General features: G+C 44.8%; 1 protein-coding gene across 1 annotated transcript; it reads right to left on the reverse strand.

Annotated features, from left to right (window-relative positions):
• Positions 1 to 19079: 19079 nt before the first annotated feature.
• Positions 19080 to 24572, reverse strand: LOC124780058. The gene is made up of 5 exons (XM_047253753.1): positions 24150 to 24572; positions 23838 to 24104; positions 21888 to 23792; positions 20094 to 21842; positions 19080 to 20048 (listed from the first exon to the last, which is right to left on the reverse strand). Exons 1-5 carry the CDS (start codon positions 24570 to 24572, stop codon positions 19080 to 19082), a joined length of 5313 nt encoding a protein of 1770 aa, XP_047109709.1.
• Positions 24573 to 24937: the final 365 nt, after the last annotated feature.

The raw sequence follows: 24937 nt of genomic DNA on the forward strand, positions 1-24937 counted from the left end.
ATCCAACTTCCCATTAGAGCGCACATCAGCCCATTCTCTAATAGTTTCTAGTGAGTCTGGCGGTGGCTCATCATCTATATCCAACTTCTCATTAGAGCGCTCATCAGCCCATTCTCTAATAGTTTCTACTGAGTCTGGTGGTGGCTCATCATCTATATCCAACTTCTCATTAGAGCGCTCATCAGCTCATTCTCTAATAGTTTCAACTGAGTCTGCCAGTGGCTCATCATCTATATCCAACTTCCCATTAGAGCGCTCATCAGCCCATTCTCTAATAGTTTCTACTGAGTCTGCCGGTGGCTCATCATCTATATCCAACTTCCCATTACAGCGCTCATCAGCCCATTCTCTAAAAGTTTCTACTGAGTCTGGTGGTGGCTTATCATCTATATCCAACTTCTCATTAGAGCACTTATCAGCCCATTCTCTAATAGTTTCTACTGAGTCTGCCGGTGGCTCATCATCTATATCCAACTTCCGATTAGAGCGCTCATCAGCCCATTCTCTAAGAGTTTCTACTGAGTCTGCTGCTGGCTGATCATCTATATCCAACTTCTCATTAGAGCGCTCATCGGCCCATTCTCTAATAGTTTCTACTGAGTCTGCTGGTGGATCATCATCTATATCCAACTTCTCATTAGAGTGCTCATTAGCCCATTCTCTAATAGTTTCTACTGAGTCTGCCGGTGGCTCATTATCTATATCCAACTTCTCATTAGAGCGCTCATCATCCCATTGTCTAATAGTTTCTACTGAGTCTGCTGGTGGTTCATCATCTATATCCAACCTCTCATTAGAGCGCTCATCAGCCCAATCTCCAATAGTTTCTACTGAGTCTGGTGGTGGCTCATCATCTATATCCAACTTCTAATTAGAGCGCTCATCAGCCCATTCTCTAATAGTTTCTACTTAGTCTGCCGGTGGCTCATCATCTATATCCAACTTCCCATTAGAGCGCTCATCAGCCCATTCTCTAATAGTTCCTACTGAGTCTGCCGGTGGCTCATCATCTATATCCAACATCCCATTAGAGCGCTCAACAGCCCATTCTCTAATAGTTCCTAACTGAGTCCGCCGGTGGCTCATCATCTACATCCAACATCCCATTAGAGCGCTCATCATCCCATTCTCTAATAGTTTCTACTGAGTCTGCCGGTGGCTCATCATCTATATAAAACTTCCCATTAGAGTGCTCATCAGCCCATTCTCTAATGGTTTCTACTGAATCTGCTGGTGGCTCAACATCTATATCCAACTTCCCATTAGAGCGCTCATCAGCCCATTCTCTAATAGTTTCTACTGAGTCTGCCAGTGGCTCATCATCTATATCCAACTTCCCATTAGAGCGTTCATCAGCCCATTCTCCAATAGTTTCTACTGAGTCTGCTGGTAGCTCATCATCTATATCCAACTTCCCATTAGAGCGCTCATCAGCCCATTCTCTCATAGTTTCTACAGAGTCTGGTGGTGGCTCATCATCTATATCCAACTTCTCATTAGAGCACTCATCAGCCCATTCTTTAATAGTTTCTACTGAGTCTGCTGGTGGCTCATCATCTATATCCAACTTCCGATTAGAGCGCTCATCAGCTCATTCTCTAATAGTTTCTACTGAGTCTGCTGGTGGCTGATCATCTATATCCAACTTCTCATTAGAGCGCTCATCGGCCCATTCTCTAATAGTTTCTACTGAGTCTGCTGGTGGATCATCATCTGTATCAAACTTCTAATTAGATTGCTCATCAGCCCATTCTCTAATTGTTTCTACTGAGTCTGCCGGTGGCTCATTATCTATATCCAACTTCTCATTACAGCGCTCATCAGCCCATTGTCTAATAGTTTCTACTGAGTCTGCTGGTGGTTCATCATCTATATCCAACCTCTCATTAGAGCGCTCATCAGCCCATTCTCTAATAGTTTCTACTGAGTCTGGTGGTGGCTCTTTATCTTTATCCAACTTCTCATTAGAGCGCTCATCAGCCCATTCTCTAATAGTTTCTACTTAGTCTGCCGGTGGCTCATCATCTATATCCAACTTCCCATTAGAGCGCTCATCAGCCCATTCTCTTATAGTTCCTACTGAGACTGCCGGTGGCTCATCATCTATATCCAACATCCCATTAGAGCGCTCATCAGCCCATTCCCTAATAGTTCCTACTGAGTCTGCCGGTGGCTCATCATCTACATCCAACATCCCATTAGAGCGCTCATCAGCCCATTCTCTAATAGTTTCTACTGAGTCTGCCGATGGCTCATCATCTATATCTAACTTCCCATTAGAGCGCTCATCAGCCCATTCTCTAATAGCTTCTACTGAGTCTGCCGGTGGCTCATCATCTATATCCAACTTCCCATTAGAGTGCTCATCAGCCCATTCTCTAATGGCTTCTACTGAGTCTGCTGGTGACTCATCATCTATATCCAACTTCCCATTAGAGCGCTCATCAGCCTATTCTCTAATAGATTCTACTGAGTCTGCCGGTGGCTGATCATCTATATCCAACTTCCCATTAGAGCGCTCATCAGCCCATTCTCTAATAGTTTCTACTGAGTCTGCTGGTGGCTCATCATCTATATCCAACTTCCCTTTAGAGGGCTCATCAGCCCACTCTCTAATAGTTTCTACTGAGACTGCTGGTGGCTCATCATCTGTATCCAACTTCCCATTAGAGCGCTCTTCAGCCCATTCTCTAATAGTTTGTACTGAGTTTGCCAGTGGCTCATCATCTGTATCCAACTTCCCATTAGAGCGCTCATCAGCCCATTCTCTAATAGTTTCTACGGAGTCTGCTGGTGGCTCATCATCCATATCCAACTTCCTATTAGAGCGCTCTTCAGCCCATTCTCTAATAGTTTCTACTGAGACTGCTGGTGGCTCATCATCTATATCCAACTTCCATTTAGAGCGCTCATCAGCCCATTCTTTAATAGTTTCTACTGAGTCTGCCGGTGGCTCATCATCTATATCCAACTTCCCATTAGAGCGCTCATCAGCCCATTCTCTAATAGTTTCAACTGAGTCTGCCGGTGGCTCGTCATCTATATCCAACTTCCCATTAGAGCGCTCATCAGCCCGTTCTCTAATAGTTTGTACTGAGTGTGGTGGTGGCTCATCATCTATATGCAACTTCCCATTAGAGCGCTCATCAGCCCATTCTCTAATAGTTTCTACTTAGTCTGCCGGTGGCTCATCATCTATATCCAACTTCCCATTAGAGCGCTCATCAGCCCATTCTCTAATAGTTCCTACTGAGTCTGCCGGTGGCTCATCATCTATATCCAACATCCCATTAGAGCGCTCAACAGCCCATTCTCTAATAGTTCCTACTGAGTCTGCCGGTGGCTCATCATCTACATCCAACATCCCATTAGAGCGCTCATCATCCCATTATTTAATAGTTTCTACTGAGTCTGCCGGTGGCTCATCATCTATATCTAACTTCCCATTAGAGCGCTCATCAGCCCATTCACTAATAGCTTCTACTGAGTCTGCCGGTGGCTCATCATCTATATTCAACTTCCCATTAGAGTGCTCATCAGCCCATTCTCTAATAGTTTCTACTGAGTCTGCTGGTGGCTCATCATCTATATCCATTTTCCCATTAGAGCGCTCATCAGCCTATTTTCTAATAGTTTCTACTGTGTCTGCCGGTGGCTCATCATCTATATCCAACTTCCCATTAGAGCGCTCATCAGCCCATTCTCTAATAGTTTCAACTGAGTTGGCCGGTGGTTTATCATCTATATCCAACTTCCCATTAGAGCGCTCATCAGCCCATTCTCTAATAGTTTCTACTGAGTCTGCCGGTGGCTCATCATCTATATCCAACTTCCCATTAAAGCGCTCATCAGCCCATTCTCTAATAGTTTCTACTGAGTCTGCCGGTGGCTCATCATCTATATCCAACTTCCCACTAGAGCGCTCATCAGCCCACTCTCTAATAGTTTCTACTGAGTCTGCTGGTGGCTCATCATCTATATCCAACTTCACATTAGAGCGCTCATCAGCCCACTCTCTAATAGTTTCTACTGAGTCTGCTGGAGGCTCATCATCTATACCCAACTTCCCATTAGAGCGCTCATCAGCCCATTCTCTAATAGTTTCTACTGAGTCCGCTGGTGGCTTATCATCTATATCCAACTTCCCATTAGAGTGCTCATCAGCCCAATCTCTAAAGATTCTACTGAGTCTGATGGTGGCTCATCATCTATATCCAACTTCAGCATTAGAGCGATCATCAGCCCATTCTGTAATAGTTTTTACTGAGTCTGTCAGTGGCTCATCATCTATATCCAACTTCCCATAAGAGCACTCATCAGCCCATTCTCTAATAGTTGCTACTGAGTCTGCAGGTGGTTCATTATCTATATCCAAATTCTCATTAGAGCGCTCATCAGCCCATTCTCTAATAGTTTCTACTGAGTCTGCCGGTGGCTCATCATCTATATCCAACTTCCCATTAGAGCGCTCATCAGCCCATTCTCTAATAGTTTCTACGAGTCTGCCGGTGGCTTATCATCTATATCCAACTTCCCATTAGAGCGCTCATCAGCCCATTCTCTAATAGTTTCTACTGAGTCTGCTGGTGGCTCATCAACTATATCCAACTTCCCATTAGAGCGTTCATCAGCCCATTCTCTAATAGTTTCTACTGAGTCTGCCGGTGGCTCATCATCTATATCCAACTTCCCATTAGAGCGCTCATCAGCCCATTCTCTAATAGTTTCTACTGAGTCTGCTGGTGGTTCATCATCTATATCCAACTTCAGATTAGAGGGCTCATCAGCCCATTCTCTAATAGTTATTACTGAGTCTGCCGGTGGCTCATCATCTATATCCAACTTCCCATTAGAGCGCTCATCAGCCCATTCTCTAATAGTTTCTACTGAGTCTGCCGGTAGCTTATCATCCAAATCCAACTTCCCATTAGAGCGCTCATCAGCCCATTCTCTAATAGTTTCTACTGAGTCTGCCGGTGGCTCATCATCTATATCCAACTTCCCATTAGAGCGCTCATCAGCCCATTCTCTAATAGTTTCTACTGAGTCTGCCGGTGGCTTATCATCTGTATCCAACTTCCCATTAGAGCGCTCATCAGCCCATTCTCTAATAGTTTCTACTGAGTCTGCCGGTGGCTCATCATCTATATCCATCTTGCCATTAGAGCGCTCATCAGCCCATTCTCTAATAGTTTCTACTGAGTCTGCCGGTGGCTCATCATCTATATCCAACTTCCCATTAGAGCGCTCATCAGTCCATCCTCTAATAGTTTCTACTGAGTCTGCTGGTGGCTCATCTTCTATATCCAATTTCCCATTAGAGCGCTCATCAGCACATTCTCTAATAGTTTCTACTGACTCTGCCGGTGGCTCATCTTCTATATCCAACCTCCCATTAGAGCGCTCATCAGCCCATTCTCTAATAGTTTCTACTGAGTCTGCTGGTGGCTCATCATCTATATCCAACTTCCCATTAGAGCGCTCATCAGCCCATTCTCTAATAGTTTCTACTGAGTCTGCCGGTGGCTCATCATCTATATCCAACTTCCCATTAGAGCGCTCATCAGTCCATTCTCTAATAGTTTCTACTGAGTCTGCTGGTGGCTCATCATCTATATCCAACTTCCCATTAGAGCGCTCATCAGCCCATTCTCTAATAGTTTCTACTGAGTCTGCCGGTGGCTCAACATCTATATCCAACTTCCCATTAGAGCGCTCATCAGCCCATTCTCTAATAGTTTCTACTGAGTCTGCTGGTTTCTCATCATCTATATCCAACTTCCCATTAGAGCGCTCATCAGTCCATTCTCTAATAGTTTCTACTGAGTCTGCCGGTAGCTCATCACCTATATCCAACTTCCCATTAGAGCGCTCATCAGCCCATACTCTAATGGTTTCTACTGAGTCTGTCGGTGGCTCATCATCTATATCCAACATCCCATTAGAGCGCTCATCAGCCCATTCTCTAATAGTTTCTACTGAGTCTGCCGGTGGCTCATCATCTATATCCAACTTCCCATTAGAGCGCTCATCAGCCCATTCTCTAATAGTTTCTACTGAGTCTGCCGGTGGCTCATCATCTATATCCAACTTCCCACTAGAGCGCTCATCAGCCCACTCTCTAATAGATTCTACTGAGTCTGCTGGTGGCTCATCATCTATATCCAACTTCCCATTAGAGCGCTCATCAGCCCATTCTCTAATAGTTTCTACTGAGTCTGCTGGACGCTCATCATCTATACCCAACTTCCCATTAGAGCGCTCATCAGCCCATTCTCTAATAGTTTCTACTGAGTCCGCTGGTGGCTTATCATCTATATCCAACTTCCCATTAGAGTGCTCATCAGCCCAATCTCTAAAGATTCTACTGAGTCTGATGGTGGCTCATCATCTATATCCAACTTCAGCATTAGAGCGATCATCAGCCCATTCTGTAATAGTTTTTACTGAGTCTGTCAGTGGCTCATCATCTATATCCAACTTCCCATAAGAGCGCTCATCAGCCCATTCTCTAATAGTTTCTACTGAGTCTGCAGGTGGTTCATTATCTATATCCAACTTCTCATTAGAGCGCTCATCAGCCCATTCTCTAATAGTTTCTACTGAGTCTGCCGGTGGCTCATCATCTATATCCAACTTCCCATTAGAGCGCTCAACAGCCCATTCTCTAATAGTTTCTACGAGTCTGCCGGTGGCTTATCATCTATATCCAACTTCCCATTAGAGCGCTCATCAGCCCATTCTCTAATAGTTTATACTGAGTCTGCTGGTGGCTCATCAACTATATCCAACTTCCCATTAGAGCGTTCATCAGCCCATTCTCTAATAGTTTCTACTGAGTCTGCCGGTGGCTCATCATCTATATCCAACTTCCCATTAGAGCGCTCATCAGCCCATTCTCTAATAGTTTCTACTGAGTCTGCTGGTGGTTCATCATCTATATCCAACTTCAGATTAGAGGGCTCATCAGCCCATTCTCTAATAGTTTCTACTGAGTCTGCCGGTGGCTCATCATCTATATCCAACATCCCATTAGAGCGCTCATCAGCCCATTCTCTAATAGTTTCTACTGAGTCTGCCGGTAGCTTATCATCCAAATCCAACTTCCCATTAGAGCGCTCATCAGCCCATTCTCTAATAGTTTCTACTGAGTCTGCCGGTGGCTCATCATCTATATCCAACTTCCCATTAGAGCGCTCATCAGCCCATACTCTAATAGTTTCTACTGAGTCTGCCGGTAGCTTATCATCCAAATCCAACTTCCCATTAGAGCGCTCATCAGCCCATTCTCTAATAGTTTCTACTGAGTCTGCCGGTGGCTCATCATCTGTATCCAACTTCCCATTAGAGCGCTCATCAGCCCATTCTCTAATAGTTTCTACTGAGTCTGCCGGTAGCTTCTCATCCAAATCCAACTTCCCATTAGAGCGCTCATCAGCCCATTGTCTAATAGTTTCTACTGAGTCTGCCGGTGGCTCATCATCTATATCCAACTTCCCATTAGAGCGCTCATCAGCCCATTCTCTAATAGTTTCTACTGAGTCTGCCGGTGGCTCATCATCTATATCCAACTTCCCATTAGAGCGCTCATCAGTCCATTCTCTAATAGTTTCTACTGAGTCTGCTGGTGGCTCATCATCTATATCCAACTTCCCATTAGAGCGCTCATTAGCCCATTCTCTAATAGTTTCTACTGAGTCTGCCGGTGGCTCATCATCTATATCCAACTTCCCATTAGAGCGCTCATCAGCCAATTCTCTAATAGTTTCTAGTGAGTCTGCCGGTGGCTCATCATCTATATCCAACTTCCCATTAGAGCGCTCATCAGCCCATTCTCTAATAGTTTCTACTGAGTCTGATGGTGGCTCATCATCTATATCCAACTTCCCATTAGAGCGCTCATCAGCCCATTCTCTAATAGTTTCTACTGAGTCTGCCGGTGGCTCATCATCTATATCCAACTTCCATTAGAGCGCTCATCAGTCCATTCTCTAATAGTTTCTACTGAGTCTGCTGGTGGCTGATCATCTATATCCAATTTCCCATTAGAGCGCTCATCAGCACATTCTCTAATAGTTTCTACTGACTCTGCCGGTGGCTCATCTTCTATATCCAACTTCCCATTAGAGCGCTCATCAGCCCATTCTCTAATAGTTTCTACTGAGTCTGCTGGTGGCTCATCATCTATATCCAACTTCCCATTAGAGCGCTCATCAGCCCATTCTCTAATAGTTTCTACTGAGTCTGCCGGTGGCTCATCATCTATATCCAACTTCCCATTAGAGCGCTCATCAGTCCATTCTCTAATAGTTTCTACTGAGTCTGCTGGTGGCTCATCATCTATATCCAACTTCCCATTAGAGCGCTCATCAGCTCATTCTCTAATAGTTTCTACTGAGTCTGCCGGTGGCTCAACATCTATATCCATCTTCCCATTAGAGCGCTCATCAGCCCATTCTCTAATAGTTTCTACTGAGTCTGCCGGTGGCTCATCATCTATATCCAACTTCCCATTAGAGCGCTCATCAGCCCATTCTCTAATAGTTTCTACTGAGTCTGCCGGTGGCTCATCATCTATATCCAACTTCCCATTAGAGCGCTCATCAGCCCATTCTCTAATAGTTTCTACTGAGTCTGCTGGTGGCTCATCATCTATATCCAACTTCCCATTAGAGCGCTCATCAGCCCATTATCTAATAGTTTCTACTGAGTCTGCCGGTGGCTCATCATCTATATCCTACTTCCCATTAGATCGCTCATCAGTTCATTCTCTAATAGTTTCTACTGAGTCTGCCGGTAGCTCATCATCTATATCCAACTTCCCATTAGAGCGCTCATCAGCCCATACTCTAATGGTTTCTACTGAGTCTGCCGGTGGCTCATCATCTATATCCAACTTCCCATTAGAGCGCTCATCAGCCCATTCTCTAATAGTTTCTTCTGAGTCTGCCGGTGGCTCATCATCTATATCCAACTTCCCATTAGAGCGCTCATCAGCCCATTCTCTAATAGTTTCTACTGAGTCTGCCGGTGGCTCATCATCTATATCCAACTTCCCATTAGAGCGCTCATCAGCCCATTCTCTAATAGTTTCTACTGAGTCTGCTGGTGGTTCATCATCTATATCCAACTTCAGATTAGAGGGCTCATCAGCCCATTCTCTAATAGTTTCTACTGAGTCTGCCGGTGGCTCATCATCTATATCCAACATCCCATTAGAGCGCTCATCAGCCCATTCTCTAATAGTTTCTACTGAGTCTGCCGGTAGCTTATCATCCAAATCCAACTTCCTATTAGAGCGCTCATCAGCCCATTCTCTAATAGTTTCTACTGAGTCTGCCGGTGGCTCATCATCTATATCCAACTTCCCATTAGAGCGCTCATCAGCCCATTCTCTAATAGTTTCTACTGAGTCTGCCGGTAGCATATCATCCAAATCCAACTTCCCATTAGAGCGCTCATCAGCCCATTCTCTAATAGTTTCTACTGAGTCTGATGGTGGCTCATCATCTATATCCAACTTCCCATTAGAGCGCTCATCAGCCCATTCTCTAATAGTTTCTACTGAGTCTGCCGGTGGCTCATCATCTATATCCAACTACCCATTAGAGCGCTCATCAGTCCATTCTCTAATAGTTTCTACAGAGTCTGCTGGTGGCTCATCATCTATATCCAATTTCCCATTAGAGCGCTCATCAGCCCATTCTCTAATAGTTTCTACTGACTCTGCCGGTGGCTCATCATCTATATCCAACTTCCCATTAGAGCGCTCATCAGCCCATTCTCTAATAGTTTCTACTGTGTCTGCTGGTGGCTCATCATCTATATCCAACTTCCCATTAGAGCGCTCATCAGCCCATTCTCTAATAGCTTCTACTGAGTCTGCCGGTGGCTCATCATCTATATCCAACTTCCCATTAGAGCGCTCATCAGTCCATTCTCTAATAGTTTCTACTGAGTCTGCTGGTGGCTCATCAGCTATATCCAACTTCCCATTAGAGCGCTCATCAGCCCATTCTCTAATTGTTTCTACTGAGTCTGCCGGTGGCTTATCATCTATATCCATCTTCCCATTAGAGCGCTCATCAGCCCATTCTCTAATAGTTTCTATTGAGTCTGCCGGTGGCTCATCATCTATATCCAACTTCCCATTAGAGCGCTCATCAGCCCATTCTCTAATAGTTTCTACTGAGTCTGCCGGTGGCTCATCATCTATATCCAACTTCCCATTAGAGCGCTCATCAGCCCATTCTCTAATAGTTTCTACTGAGTCTGCTGGTGGCTCATCATCTGTATCCAACTTCCCATTAGAGCGCTCATCAGCCCATTCTCTAATAGTTTCTACTAAGTCTGCCGGTGGCTCATCATCTATATCCAACTTCCCATTATAGCGGTCATCAGTCCATTCTCTAATAGTTTCTACTGAGTCTGCTGGTGGCTCATCATCTATATCCAACTTCCCATTAGAACGCTCATCAGCCCATTCTCTAATAGTTTCTACTGAGTCTGCCGGTGGCTCATTATCTATATCCAACTTCCCATTAGAGCGCTCATCAGCCCATTCTCTAATAGTTTCTACTGAGTCTGCTGGTGGCTCATCATCTATATCCAACTTCCCATTAGAGCGCTCATCAGCCCATTATATAATAGTTTCTACTGAGTCTGCCGGTGGCTCATCATCTATATCCAACTTCCCATTAGAGCGTTCTTCAGCCCATTCTCTAGTAGATTCTACTGAGTCTGCCGGTGGCTCATCATCTATATCCAACTTCACATTAGAGCGCTCATCAGCCCTTTCTCTAATAGATTCTACTGAGTCTGCCGGTGGCTCATCATCTGTATCCAACTTCCCATTTGAGCGCTCATTAGCCCATTCTCTAATAGTTTCTACTGAGTCTGCCGGTGGCTCATTTTTATATCCAACTTCCCATTAGAGCGCTCATCAGCCCATTCTCTAATAGTTTCTACTGAGTCTGCTGGTGGCTCATCATCTATATCCAACTTCCCATTAGAGCGCTCATCAGCCGATTCTCTAATAGTTTCTACTGAGTCTGCCGGTGGCTCATCATCTATATCCAACTTCCCATTAGAGCGCTCATCAGCCCATTCTCTAATAGTTTCTACTGAGTCTGCCGGTGTCTCATCATCTATATCCAACTTCCCATTAGAGCGCTCATCAGCCCATTCTCTAATAGTTTCTACTGAGTCTGCCGGTGGCTCATCATCTATATCCAACTTCCCATTAGAGTGCTCATCAGCCCATTCTCTAATAGTTTCTACTAAGTCTGGTGGTGGCTCATCATCTATATCCAACTTCCCATTAGAGCGCTCATCAGCCCATTCTCTAATAGTTTCTAATGAGGCTGCTGGTGGCTCATCATCTATGTCCAACTTCCCATTAGAGCGCTCATCAGCCCATTCTCTAATAGATTCTACTGAGTCTGCCGGTGGCTCATCATCTATATCCAACTTCCCATTAGAGCGCTCATCAGCCCATTCTCTAATAGTTTCTACTGAGTCTGCTGGTGGCTCTTCATCTACAACCAACTTCCCATTAGAGCGCTCATCAGCCCATTCTCTAATAGTTTCGAATGAATCTGCTGGTGGCTCATCATCTATATCCAACTTCCCATTCGAGCGCTCATCAGCCCATTCTCTAATAATTTCTACTGAGTTTGCCAGTGGCTCATCATCTATATCCAACTTCCCATTAGAGCGCTCATCAGCCCACTCTCTAATAGTTTCTACTGAGTCTGCTGGTGGCTCATCATCTATATCCATCTTCCCATTAGAGCGCTCATCAGCCCATTCTCTAATAGTTTCTACTGAGTCTGCCGGTGGCTCATCATCTGTATCCAACTTCCCATTAGAGCGCTCATCAGCCCATTCCCTAATAGTTTCTACTGAGTCTGCTGGTGGCTCATCATCTATATCCAACCTCCCATTAGAGCGCCCATCAGCCCATTCTCTAATAGTTTCTACTGAGTCTGCCAGTGGCTCATTATCTATATCCAACTTCCCATTAGTGCGCTCATCAGTCCAAACTCTAATAGATTCTACTGAGTCTGCTGGTGGCTCATCATCTATATCCAACTTCCCATTAGAACGCTCATCAGCCCATTCTCTAATAGCTTCTACTGAGTCTGCCGGTGGCTCATCATCTATATCCAACTTCCCATTAGAGCGCTCATCAGCCCATTCTCTAATAGTTTCTACTGAGTCTGCTGGTGGCTCATCATCTATATCCAACTTCCCATTAGAGCGCTCATCAGCCCATTCTCTAATAGTTTCTACTGAGTCTGCCGGTGGCTCATCATCTATATCCAACTTCACATTAGAGCGCTCATGAGCCCATTCTCTAATAGATTCTACTGAGTCTGCCGGTGGCTCATCATCTATATCCAACTTCCTATTAGAGCTCTCATCAGCCCATTCTCTAATAGTTTCTACTGAGTCTGCCGGTGGCTCATCATCTATATCCAACTTCCCATTAGAGCGCTCATCAGCCTATTCTCTAATAGTTCCTACTGAGTCTGCTGGTGGCTCATCATCTATATCCAACTTCCCATTAGAGCGCTCATCAGCCCATTCTCTAATAGTTTCTACTGAGTCTGCCGGTGGCTCATCATCTATATCCAACTTCCCATTAGAGCGCTCATCAGCCCATTCTCTAATAGTTTCTACTGAGTCTGCCGGTGTCTCATCATCTATATCCAACTTCTCATTAGAGCGCTCATCAGCCCATTCTCTAATAGTTTCTAGTGAGTCTGCCGGTCGCTCATCATCTATATCCAACTACCCATTAGAGTGCTCATCAGCCCATTCTCTAATAGTTTCTACTAAGTCTGGTGGTGGCTCATCATCTATATCCAACTTCCCATTAGAGCGATCATCAGCCCATTCTCTAATAGTTTCTATTGAGGCTGCTGGTGGCTCACCATCTATATCCAACTTCCCATTAGAGCGCTCATCAGCCAATTCTCTAATAGTTTCTACTGAGTTTGCCAGTGGCACATCTTCTATATCCAACTTCCCATTAGAGCGCTCATCAGCCCACTCTCTAATAGCTTCTACTGAGTCTGCTGGTGGCTCATCATCTATATCCAACTTCCCATTAGAGCGCTCATCAGCCCATTCTATAATAGTTTCTACTGAGTCTGCCGGTGGCTCATCATCTATATCCAACTTCCCATTAGAGCGCTCATCAGCCCATTCTCTAATAGTTTCTACTGAGTCTGCCGGTGGCTCATCATCTATATCCATCTTCCCATTAGAGCGCTCATCAGCCCATTCTCTAATAGTCTCTACTTAGTCTGCCTGTGGCTCATCATCTATATCAAACTTCCCATTAGAGCGCTCATCAGCCCATTCTCTAATAGTTTCTACTGAGTCTGCCGGTGGCTCATCATCTATATCCAACTTCCCATTAGAGCGCTCATCAGCCCATTCTCTAATAGTTTCTTCTGAGTCTGCCGGTGGCTCTTCATCTATATCCAACTTACCATTAGAGCGCTGATCAGCCCATTCTCTAATAGTTTCTACTGAGTCCGCCGGTGGCTCATCATCTATATCCAACTTCTCATTAGAGCGCTCATCAGTCCATTCTCTAATAGTTTCTACTGAGTCTGCTGGTGGCTCATCATCTATATCCAAGTTCCCATTAGAACGCTCATCAGCCCATTCTCTAATAGTTTCTATTGAGTCTGCCGGTGGCTCATCATCTATATCCAACTTCCCATTAGAGCGCTCATCAGCGCATTCTCTAATAGTTTCTACTGAGTCTGCCGGTGGCTCATCATCTATATCCAACTTCCCATTAGAGCGCTCATCAGCCCATTATCTAATAGTATCTACTGAGTCTGCAGGTGGCTCATCATCTATATCCAACTTCACTTTAGAGCGTTCTTCAGCCCATTCTCTAATAGTTTCTACTGAGTCTGCCGGTGGCTCATCATCTATATCCAACTTCACATTAGAGCGCTCATCAGCCCTTTCTCTAATAGATTCTACTGAGTCTGCCGGTGGCTCATCATCTATATCCAACTTCCCATTAGAGCGCTCATCAGCCCATTCTCTAATAGTTTCTACTGAGTCTGCCCGTGGCTCATCATCTATATCCAACTTCCCATTAGAGCGCTCATCAGCCCATTCTCTAATAGTTTCTACTGAGTCTGCTGGTGGCTCATCATCTATATCCAACATCCCATTAGAGCGCTCATCAGCCGATTCTCTAATAGTTTCTACTGAGTCTGCCAGTGGCTCATCATCTATATGCAACTTCCCATTAGAGCGCTCATCAGCCCATTCTCTAATAGTTTCTACTGAGTCTGCCGGTGTCTCATCATCTATATCCAACTTCCCATTAGAGCGCTCATCATCCCATTCTCTAATAGTTTCTACTGAGTCTGCCGGTGGCTCATCATCTATATCCAACTTCCCATTAGAGTGCTCATCAGCCCATTCTCTAATAGTTTCTACTAAGTCTGGTGGTTTCTCATTATCTATATCCAACTTCCCATTAGAGCGCTCATCAGCCCATTCTCTAATAGTTTCTAATGAGGCTGCTGGTGGCTCATCATCTATATCCAACTTCCCATTATAGCGCTCATCAGCCCATTCTCTAATAGATTCTACTGAGTCTGCCATTGGCTCATCATTTATATCCAACTTCCCATTAGAGAGCTCATCAGCCCATTCTCTAATAGTTTCTACTGAGTCTGCTGGTGGCTCATCATCTACAACCAACTTCCCATTAGAGCGCTCATCAGCCCATTCTCTAATAGTTTCTACTGAGTTTGCCAGTGGCTCATCATCTATATCCAACTTCCCATTAGAGCGCTCATCAGCCCACTCTCTAATAGTTTCTACTGAGTCTGCTGGTGGCTCATCATCTATATCCATCTTCCCATTAGAGCGCTCATCAGCCCATTCTCTAATAGTTTCTACTGAGTCTGCCGGTGGCTCATCATCTATATCCAAATTCCCATTAGAGCGCTCATCAGCCCATTCTCTAATAGTTTCTACTGAGTCTGCCGGTGGCTCATCATCTGTATCCAACTTCCCATTAGAGCGCTCATCAGCCCATTCTCTAATAGTTTCTACTGAGTCTGCTGGTGGCTCATCATCTATATCCAACTTCCCATTAGAGAGCTCATCAGCCCATTCTCTAATAGTTTCTACTGAGTCTGCCAGTGGCTCGTTATCTATATCCAACTTCCCATTAGAGCGCTCATCAGTCCATTCTCTAATAGTTTCTACTGAGTCTGCTGGTGGCTCATCATCTATATCCAACTTCCCATTAGAACGCTCATCAGCCCATTCTCTAATAGTTTCTACTGAGTCTGCCGGTGGCTCATCATTTATATCCAACTTCCCATTAGAGCGCTCATCAGCCCATTCTCTAATAGTTTCTACTGAGTCTGCTGGTGGCTCATCATCTATATCCAACTTCCCATTAGAGCGCTCATCAGCCCATTCTCTAATAGTTTCTACTGAGTCTGCCGGTGGCTCATCATCTATATCCAACTTCACATTAGAGCGCTCATCATCCCATTCTCTAATAGATTCTACTGAGTCTGCCGGTGGCTCATCATCTATATCCAACTTCCCATTAGAGCGCTCATCAGCCCATTCTCTAATAGTTTCTACTGAGTCTGCCGGTGGCTCATCTTTTATATCCAACTTCCCATTAGAGCGCTCATCAGCCTATTCTCTAATAGTTTCTACTGAGCCTGCTGGTGGCTCATCAACTATATCCAACTTCCCATTAGAGCGCTCATCAGCCCATTCTCTAATAGTTTCAACTGAGTCTGCCGGTGACTCATCATCTATATCCAACTTCCCATTAGAGCGCTCATCAGCCCATTCTCTAATAGTTTCTACTGAGTCTGCCGGTGTCTCATCATCTATATTTAACTTCCCATTAGAGCGCTCATCAGCCCATTCTCTAATAGTTTCTAGTGAGTCTGCCGGTGGCTCATCATCTATATCCAACTTCCCAATAGAGCGCTCATCAGCCCATTCTCTAATAGTTTCTACTAAGTCTGGTGGTGGCTCATCATCTATATCCAACTTCCCATTAGAGCGCTCATCAGCCCATTCCCTAATAGTTTCTATTGAGGCTGCTGGTGGCTCATCATCTATATCCAACTTCCCATTAGAGCGCTCATCAGCCCATTCTCTAATAGTTTCTACTGAGTCTGCCAGTGGCTCATCATCTATATCCAACTTTCCATTAGAGCGCTCATCAGCCCACTCTCTAATAGTTTCTACTGAGTCTGATGGTGGCTCATCATCTATATCCAACTTCCCATTAGAGCGCTCATCAGCCCATTCTCTAATAGTTTCTACTGAGTCTGCCGGTGGCTCATCATCTATATCCAAATTCCCATTAGAGCGCTCATCAGCCCATTCTCAATAGTTTCTACTGAGTCTGCCGGTGGCTCATCATGTATATCCATCTTCCCAATAGAGCGCTCATCAGCCCATTCTCTAATAGTCTCTACTTAGCCTGCCTGTGGCTCATCATCTATATCCAACTTCCCATTAGAGCGCTCATCAGCCCATTCTCTAATAGTTTCTACTGAGTCTGCCGGTGGCTCATCATCTATATCCAACTTCCCATTAGAGCGCTCATCAGCCCATTCTCTAATAGTTTCTACTGAGTCTGCCGGTGGCTCATCATCTATATCCAACTTCCCATTAGAGCGTTCTTCAGCCCATTCTGTAATAGTTTCTACTGAGTCTGCCGGGGGCTCATCATCTATATCCAACTTCACATTAGAGCGCTCATCAGCCCTTTCTCTAATAGATTCTACTGAGACTGCCGGTGGCTCATCATCTATATCCAACTTCCCATTAGAGCGCTCATCAGCCCATTCTCTAAGAGTCTCTACTGAGTCTGCCGGTGGCTCATCATCTATATCCAACTTCCCATTAGAGTGCTCATCAGCCCATTCTCTAATAGTTTCTACTGAGTCTGCTGGTGGCTCATCATCTATATCCAACTTCCCATTAGAGCGTTCATCAGCCGTTTCTCTAATAGTTTCTACTGAGTCTGCCGGTGGCTCATCATCTATATCCAACTTCCCATTAGAGCGCTCATCAGCCCATTGTCTAATAGTTTCTACTGAGTCTGCCGGTGTCTCATCATCTATATCCAACTTCCCATTAGAGCGCTCATCATCCCATTCTCTAATAGTTTCTACTGAGTCTGCCGGTGGCTCATCATCTATATCCAACTTCCCATTAGTGTGCTCTTCAGCCCATTCTCTAATAGTTTCTACTAAGTCTGGTGGTGGCTCATTATCTATATCCAAATTCCCATTAGAGCGCTCATTAGCCCATTCTCTAATAGTTTCTAATGAGGCTGCTGGTGGCTCATCATCTATATCCAACTTCCCATTAGAGCGCTCATCAGCCCATTCTCTAATAGATTCTACTGAGTCTGCCATTGGCTCATCATCTATATCCAACTTCCCATTAGAGCGCTCATCAGCCCATTCTCTAATAGTTTCTACTGCTTCTGCTGGTGGCTCATCATCTACAACCAACTTCCCATTAGAGCGCTCATCAGCCCATTCTCTAATAGTTTCTACTGAATCTGCTGGTGGCTCATCATCTATATCCAACTTCCCATTCGAGCGCTCATCAGCCCATTCTCTAATAGTTTCTACTGAGTTTGCCAGTGGCTCATCATCTATATCCAACTTCCCATTAGAGCGCTCATGAGCCCACTCTCTAATTGTTTCTACTGAGTCTGCTGGTGGCTCATCATCTATATCCATCTTCCCATTAGAGCGCTCATCAGCCCATTCTCTAATAGTTTCTACTGAGTCTGCCGGTGGCTCATCATCTATATCCAAATTCCCATTAGAGCGCTCATCAGCCCATTCTCTAATAGTTTCTACTGAGTCTGCCGGTGGCTCATCATCTGTATCCAACTTCCCATTAGAGCGCTCATCAGCCCATTCTTTAATAGATTCTACTGAGTCTGCTGGTGGCTCATCATCTATATCCAACTTCCCATTAGAGCGCTCATCAGCCCATTCTCTAATAGTTTCTACTGAGTCTGCCAGTGGCTCATTATCTATATCCAACTTCCCATTAGAGCGCTCATCAGTCCATTCTCTAATAGTTTCTACTGAGTCTGCTGGTGGCTCATCATCTATATCCAACTTCCCATTAGAACGCTCATCAGCCCATTCTCTAATAGTTTCTACTGAGTCTGCCGGTGGCTCATCCTCTATATCCAACTTCCCATTAGAGCGCTCATCAGCCCATTCTCTAATAGTTTCTACTGAGTCTGCTGGTGGCTCATCATCTATATCCAACTTCCCATTAGAGCGCTCATCAGCCCATTCTCTATTAGTTTCTACTGAGTCTGTCGGTGGCTCATCATCTATATCCAACTTCCCATTAGAGCGCTCATCAGCCCATTCTCTAATAGTTTCTACTGAGTCTGCCGGTGACTCATCATCTATATCCAACTTCCCATTAGAGCGCTCATCAGCCCATTCTCTAATAGTTTCTACTGAGTCTGCCGGTGTCTCATCATCTATATCCAACTTCCCATTAGAGCGCTCATCAGCCCATTCTCTAATAGTTTCTAGTGAGTCTGCCGGTGGCTCATCATCTATATCCAACTTCCCATTAGAGTGCTCATCAGCCCATTCTCTAATAATTTCTACTAAGTCTGGTGGTGGCTCATCATCTATATCCAACTTCCCATTAGAGCGCTCATCAGCCCATTCCCTAATAGTTTCTATTGAGGCTGCTGGTGGCTCATCATCTATATCCAGCTTCCCATTAGAGCGCTCATCAGCCCATTCTCTAATAGTTTCTACTGAGTTTGCCAGTGGCTCATCATCTATATCCAACTTCCCATTAGAGCGCTCATCAGCCCACTCTCTAATAGTTTCTACTGAGTCTGCTGGTGGCTCATCATCTATATCCAACTTCCCATTAGAGCGCTCATCAGCCCATTCTCTAATAGTTTCTACTGAGTCTGCCGGTGGCTCATCATGTATATCCATCTTCCCATTATAGCGCTCATCAGCCCATTCTCTAATAGTCACTACTTAGCCTGCCTGTGGCTCATCATCTATATCCAACTTCCCATTAGAGCGCTCATCAGCCCATTCTCTAATAGTTTCTACTGAGTCTGCCGGTGGCTCATCATCTATATCCAACTTCCCATTAGAGCGCTCATCAGCCCATTCTCTAATAGTTTCTACTGAGTCTGCCGGTGGCTCTTCATCTATATCCAACTTACCATTAGAGCGCTGATCAGCCCATTCTCTAATAGTTTCTACTGAGTCCGCCGGTGGCTCATCATCTATATCCAACTTCCCATTAGAGCGCTCATCAGTCCATTCTCTAATAGTTTCTACTGAGTCTGCTGGTGGCTCATCATCTATATCCAACTTCCCATTAGAGCGCTCATCAGCCCATTCTCTAATAGCTTTTATTGAGTCTGCCGGTGGCTCATCATCTATATCCAACTTCCCATTAGAGCGCTCATCAGCGCATTCTCTAATAGTTTCTACTGAGTCTGCCGTTGGCTCATCATCTATATCCAACTTCCCATTAGAGCGCTCATCAGCCCGTTCTCTAATAGTTTCTACTGAGTCTGCCAGTGGTTCATCATCTATATTTAACTTCCCATTAGAGCGCTCATCAGCCCATTCTCTAATAGTTTCTACTGAGTCTGCTGGTGGCTCATCATCTGTATCCAACTTCCCATTAGAGCGCTCATCAGCCCATTCTCTAATAGTTTCTACTAAGTCTGCCGGTGGCTCATCATCTATATCCAACTTCCCATTATAGCGCTCATCAGTCCATTCTCTAATAGTTTCTACTGAGTCTGCTGGTGGCTCATCATCTATATCCAACTTCCCATTAGAACGCTCATCAGCCCATTCTCTAATAGTTTCTACTGAGTCTGCCGGTGGCTCATTATCTATATCCAACTTCCCATTAGAGCGCTCATCAGCCCATTCTCTAATAGTTTCTACTGAGTCTGCTGGTGGCTCATCATCTATATCCAACTTCCCATTAGAGCGCTCATCAGCCCATTATATAATAGTTTCTACTGAGTCTGCCGGTGGCTCATCATCTATATCCAACTTCCCATTAGAGCGTTCTTCAGCCCATTCTCTAATAGATTCTACTGAGTCTGCCGGTGGCTCATCATCTATATCCAACTTCACATTAGAGCGCTCATCAGCCCTTTCTCTAATAGATTCTACTGAGTCTGCCAGTGGCTCATCATCTATATCCAACTTCCCATTTGAGCGCTCATCAGCCCATTCTCTAATAGTTTCTACTGAGTCTGCCGGTGGCTCATCTTTTATATCCAACTTCCCATTAGAGCGCTCATCAGCAAATTCTCTAATAGTGTCTACTGAGTCTGCTGGTGGCTCATCATCTATATCCAACTTCCCATTAGAGCGCTCATGAGCCCACTCTCTAATTGTTTCTACTGAGTCTGCTGGTGGCTCATCATCTATATCCATCTTCCCATTAGAGCGCTCATCAGCCCATTCTCTAATAGTTTCTACTGAGTCTGCCGGTGGCTCATCATCTATATCCAAATTCCCATTAGAGCGCTCATCAGCCCATTCTCTAATAGTTTCTACTGAGTCTGCCGGTGGCTCATCATCTGTATCCAACTTCCCATTAGAGCGCTCATCAGCCCATTCTTTAATAGATTCTACTGAGTCTGCTGGTGGCTCATCATGTATATCCAACTTCCCATTAGAGCGCTCATCAGCCCATTCTCTAATAGTTTCTACTGAGCCTGCCAGTGGCTCATTATCTATATCCAACTTCCCATTAGAGCGCTCATCAGTCCATTCTCTAATAGTTTCTACTGAGTCTGCTGGTGGCTCATCATCTATATCCAACTTCCCATTAGAACGCTCATCAGCCCATTCTCTAATAGTTTCTACTGAGTCTGCCGGTGGCTCATCCTCTATATCCAACTTCCCATTAGAGCGCTCATCAGCCCATTCTCTAAAAGTTTCTACTGAGTCTGCTGGTGGCTCATCATCTATATCCAACTTCCCATTAGAGCGCTCATCAGCCCATTCTCTATTAGTTTCTACTGAGTCTGCCGGTGGCTCATCATCTATATCCAACTTCCCATTAGAGCGCTCATCAGCCCATTCTCTAATAGTTTCTACTGAGTCTGCCGGTGACTCATCATCTATATCCAACTTCCCATTAGAGCGCTCATCAGCCCATTCTCTAATAGTTTCTACTGAGTCTGCCGGTGTCTCATCATCTATATCCAACTTCCCATTAGAGCGCTCATCAGCCCATTCTCTAATAGTTTCTACTGAGTCTGCCGTTGGCTCATCATCTATATCCAACTTCCCATTAGAGCGCTCGTCAGCCCGTTCTCTAATAGTTTCTACTGAGTCTGCCAGTGGTTCATCATCTATATTTAACTTCCCATTAGAGCGCTCATCAGCCCATTCTCTAATAGTTTCTACTGAGTCTGCTGGTGGCTCATCATCTGTATCCAACTTCCCATTAGAGCGCTCATCAGCCCATTCTCTAATAGTTTCTACTAAGTCTGCCGGTGGCTCATCATCTATATCCAACTTCCCATTATAGCGCTCATCAGTCCATTCTCTAATAGTTTCTACTGAGTCTGCTGGTGGCTCATCATCTATATCCAACATCCCATTAGAACGCTCATCAGCCCATTCTCTAATAGTTTCTACTGAGTCTGCCGGTGGCTCATTATCTATATCCAACTTCCCATTAGAGCGCTCATCAGCCCATTCTCTAATAGTTTCTACTGAGTCTGCTGGTGGCTCATCATCTATATCCAACTTCCCATTAGAGCGCTCATCAGCCCATTATATAATAGTTTCTACTGAGTCTGCCGGTGGCTCATCATCTATATCCAACTTCCCATTAGAGCGTTCTTCAGCCCATTCTCTAATAGATTCTACTGAGTCTGCCGGTGGCTCATCATCTATATCCAACTTCACATTAGAGCGCTCATCAGCCCTTTCTCTAATAGATTCTACTGAGTCTGCCGGTGGCTCATCATCTATATCCAACTTCCCATTTGAGCGCTCATCAGCCCATTCTCTAATAGTTTCTACTGAGTCTGCCGGTGGCTCATCTTTTATATCCAACTTCCCATTAGAGCGCTCATCAGCAAATTCTCTAATAGTTTCTACTGAGTCTGCCGGTGGCTCATCATCTATATCCAACTTCCCATTAGAGCGCTCATCAGCCGATTCTCTAATAGTTTCTACTGAGTCTGCCGGTGGCTCATCATCTATATCCAACTTCCCATTAGAGCGCTCATCAGCCCATTCTCTAATAGTTTCTACTGAGTCTGCCGGTGTCTCATCATCTATATCCAACTTCCCATTAGAGCGCTCATCAGCCCATTCTCTAATAGTTTCTACTGAGTCTGTCGGTGGCTCATCATCTATATCCAACTTCCCATTAGAGTGCTCATCAGCCCATTCTCTAATAGTTTCTGCTAAGTCTGGTGGTGGCTCATCATCTATATCCAACTTCCCATTAGAGCGCTCATCAGCCCATTCTCTAATAGTTTCTAATGAGGCTGCTGGTGGCTCATCATCTATGTCCAACTTCCCATTAGAGCGCTCATCAGCCCATTCTCTAATAGATTCTACTGAGTCTGCCGGTGGCTCATCATCTATATCCAACTTCCCATTAGAGCGCTCATCAGCCCATTCTCTAATAGTTTCTACTGAGTCTGCTGGTGGCTCTTCATCTACAACCAACTTCCCATTAGAGCGCTCATCAGCCCATTCTCTAATAGTTTCTAATGAATCTGCTGGTGGCTCATCATCTATATCCAACTTCCCATTCGAGCGCTCATCAGCCCATTCTCTAATAATTTCTACTGAGTTTGCCAGTGGCTCATCATCTATATCCAACTTCCCATTAGAGCGCTCATCAGCCCACTCTCTAATAGTTTCTACTGAGTCTGCTGGTGGCTCATCATCTATATCCATCTTCCCATTAGAGCGCTCATCAGCCCATTCTCTAATAGTTTCTACTGAGTCTGCCGGTGGCTCATCATCTATATCCAACTTCCCATTAGAGCGCTCATCAGCCCATTCTCTAATAGTTTCTACTGAGTCTGCCGGTGGCTCATCATCTGTATCCAACTTCCCATTAGAGCGCTCATCAGCCCATTCCCTAATAGTTTCTACTGAGTCTGCTGGTGGCTCATCATCTATATCCAACCTCCCATTAGAGCGCTCATCAGCCCATTCTCTAATAGTTTCTACTGAGTCTGCCAGTGGCTCATTATCTATATCAAACTTCCCATTAGTGCGCTCATCAGTCCAAACTCTAATAGTTTCTACTGAGTCTGCTGGTGGCTCATCATCTATATCCAACTTCCCATTAGAACGCTCATCAGCCCATTCTCTAATAGTTTCTACTGAGTCTACCGGTGGCTCATCATCTGTATCCAACTTCCCATTAGAGCGCTCATCAGCCCATTCTCTAATAGTTTCTACTGAGTCTGCTGGTGGCTCATCATCTATATCCAACTTCCCATTAGAGCGCTCATCAGCCCATTCTCTAATAGTTTCTACTGAGTCTGCCGGTGGCTCATCATCTATATCCAACTTCACATTAGAGCGCTCATCAGCCCATTCTCTAATAGATTCCACTGAGTCTGCCGGTGGCTCATCATCTATATCCAACTTCCTATTAGAGCGCTCATCAGCCCATTCTCTAATAGTTTCTACTGAGTCTGCCGGTGGCTCATCATTTATATCCAACTTCCCATTAGAGCGCTCATCAGCCTATTCTCTAATAGTTTCTACTGAGTCTGCTGGTGGCTCATCATCTATATCCAACTTCCCATTAGAGCGCTCATCAGCCCATTCTCTAATAGTTTCTACTGAGTCTGCCGGTGGCTCATCATCTATATCCAACTTCCCGTTAGAGCGCTCATCAGCCCATTCTCTAATAGTTTCTACTGAGTCTGCCGGTGTCTCATCATCTATATCCAACTTCTCATTAGAGCGCTCATCAGCCCATTCTCTAATAGTTTCTAGTGAGTCTGCCGGTCGCTCATCATCTATATCCAACTACCCATTAGAGTGCTCATCAGCCCATTCTCTAATAGTTTCTACTAAGTCTGGTGGTGGCTCATCATCTATATCCAACTTCCCATAAGAGCGATCATCAGCCCATTCTCTAATAGTTTCTATTGAGGCTGCTGGTGGCTCACCATCTATATCCAAATTCCCATTAGAGCGCTCATCAGCCAATTCTCTAATAGTTTCTACTGAGTTTGCCAGTGGCACATCATCTATATCCAACTTCCCATTAGAGCGCTCATCAGCCCACTCTCTAATAGCTTCTACTGAGTCTGCTGGTGGCTCATCATCTATATCCAACTTCCCATTAGAGCGCTCATCAGCCCATTCTCTAATAGTTTCTACTGAGTCTGCCGGTGGCTCATCATCTATATCCAACTTCCCATTAGAGCGCTCATCAGCCCATTCTCTAATAGTTTCTACTGAGTCTGCCGGTGGCTCATCATCTATATCCATCTTCCCATTAGAGCGCTCATCAGCCCATTCTCTAATAGTCTCTACTTAGTCTGCCTGTGGCTCATCATCTATATCAAACTTCCCATTAGAGCGCTCATCAGCCCATTCTCTAATAGTTTCTACTGAGTCTGCCGGTGGCTCATCATCTATATCCAACTTCCCATTAGAGCGCTCATCAGCCCATTCTCTAATAGTTTCTTCTGAGTCTGCCGGTGGCACTTCATCTATATCCAACTTACCATTAGAGCGCTGATCAGCCCATTCTCTAATAGTTTCTACTGAGTCCGCCGGTGGCTCATCATCTATATCCAACTTCTCATTAGAGCGCTCATCAGTCCATTCTCTAATAGTTTCTACTGAGTCTG

Source organism: Schistocerca piceifrons, chromosome 1 (genome assembly GCF_021461385.2).
Source record: "Schistocerca piceifrons isolate TAMUIC-IGC-003096 chromosome 1, iqSchPice1.1, whole genome shotgun sequence".
Lineage (NCBI taxonomy): Eukaryota > Metazoa > Arthropoda > Insecta > Orthoptera > Acrididae > Schistocerca > Schistocerca piceifrons.

Excerpts from the sequence above, each read along its gene's own strand:
- LOC124780058 (XM_047253753.1), bottom strand. The coding sequence starts at position 24,572 with ATGGATATAGATGATGAGCCACCGGCAGACTCAGTAGAAACTATTAGA. Across the intron at positions 24,105-24,149 it reads ATGAGCCACCACCAGACTTA|TTGGATATAGATGATGAGCG; the intron begins GTAGAAACTATT and ends TCTAATGGGTAG. Across the intron at positions 21,843-21,887 it reads ATGAGCCACCGGCAGACTCA|TTGGATATAGATGATGAGCC; the intron begins GTAGAAACTATT and ends TCTAATGGGAAG.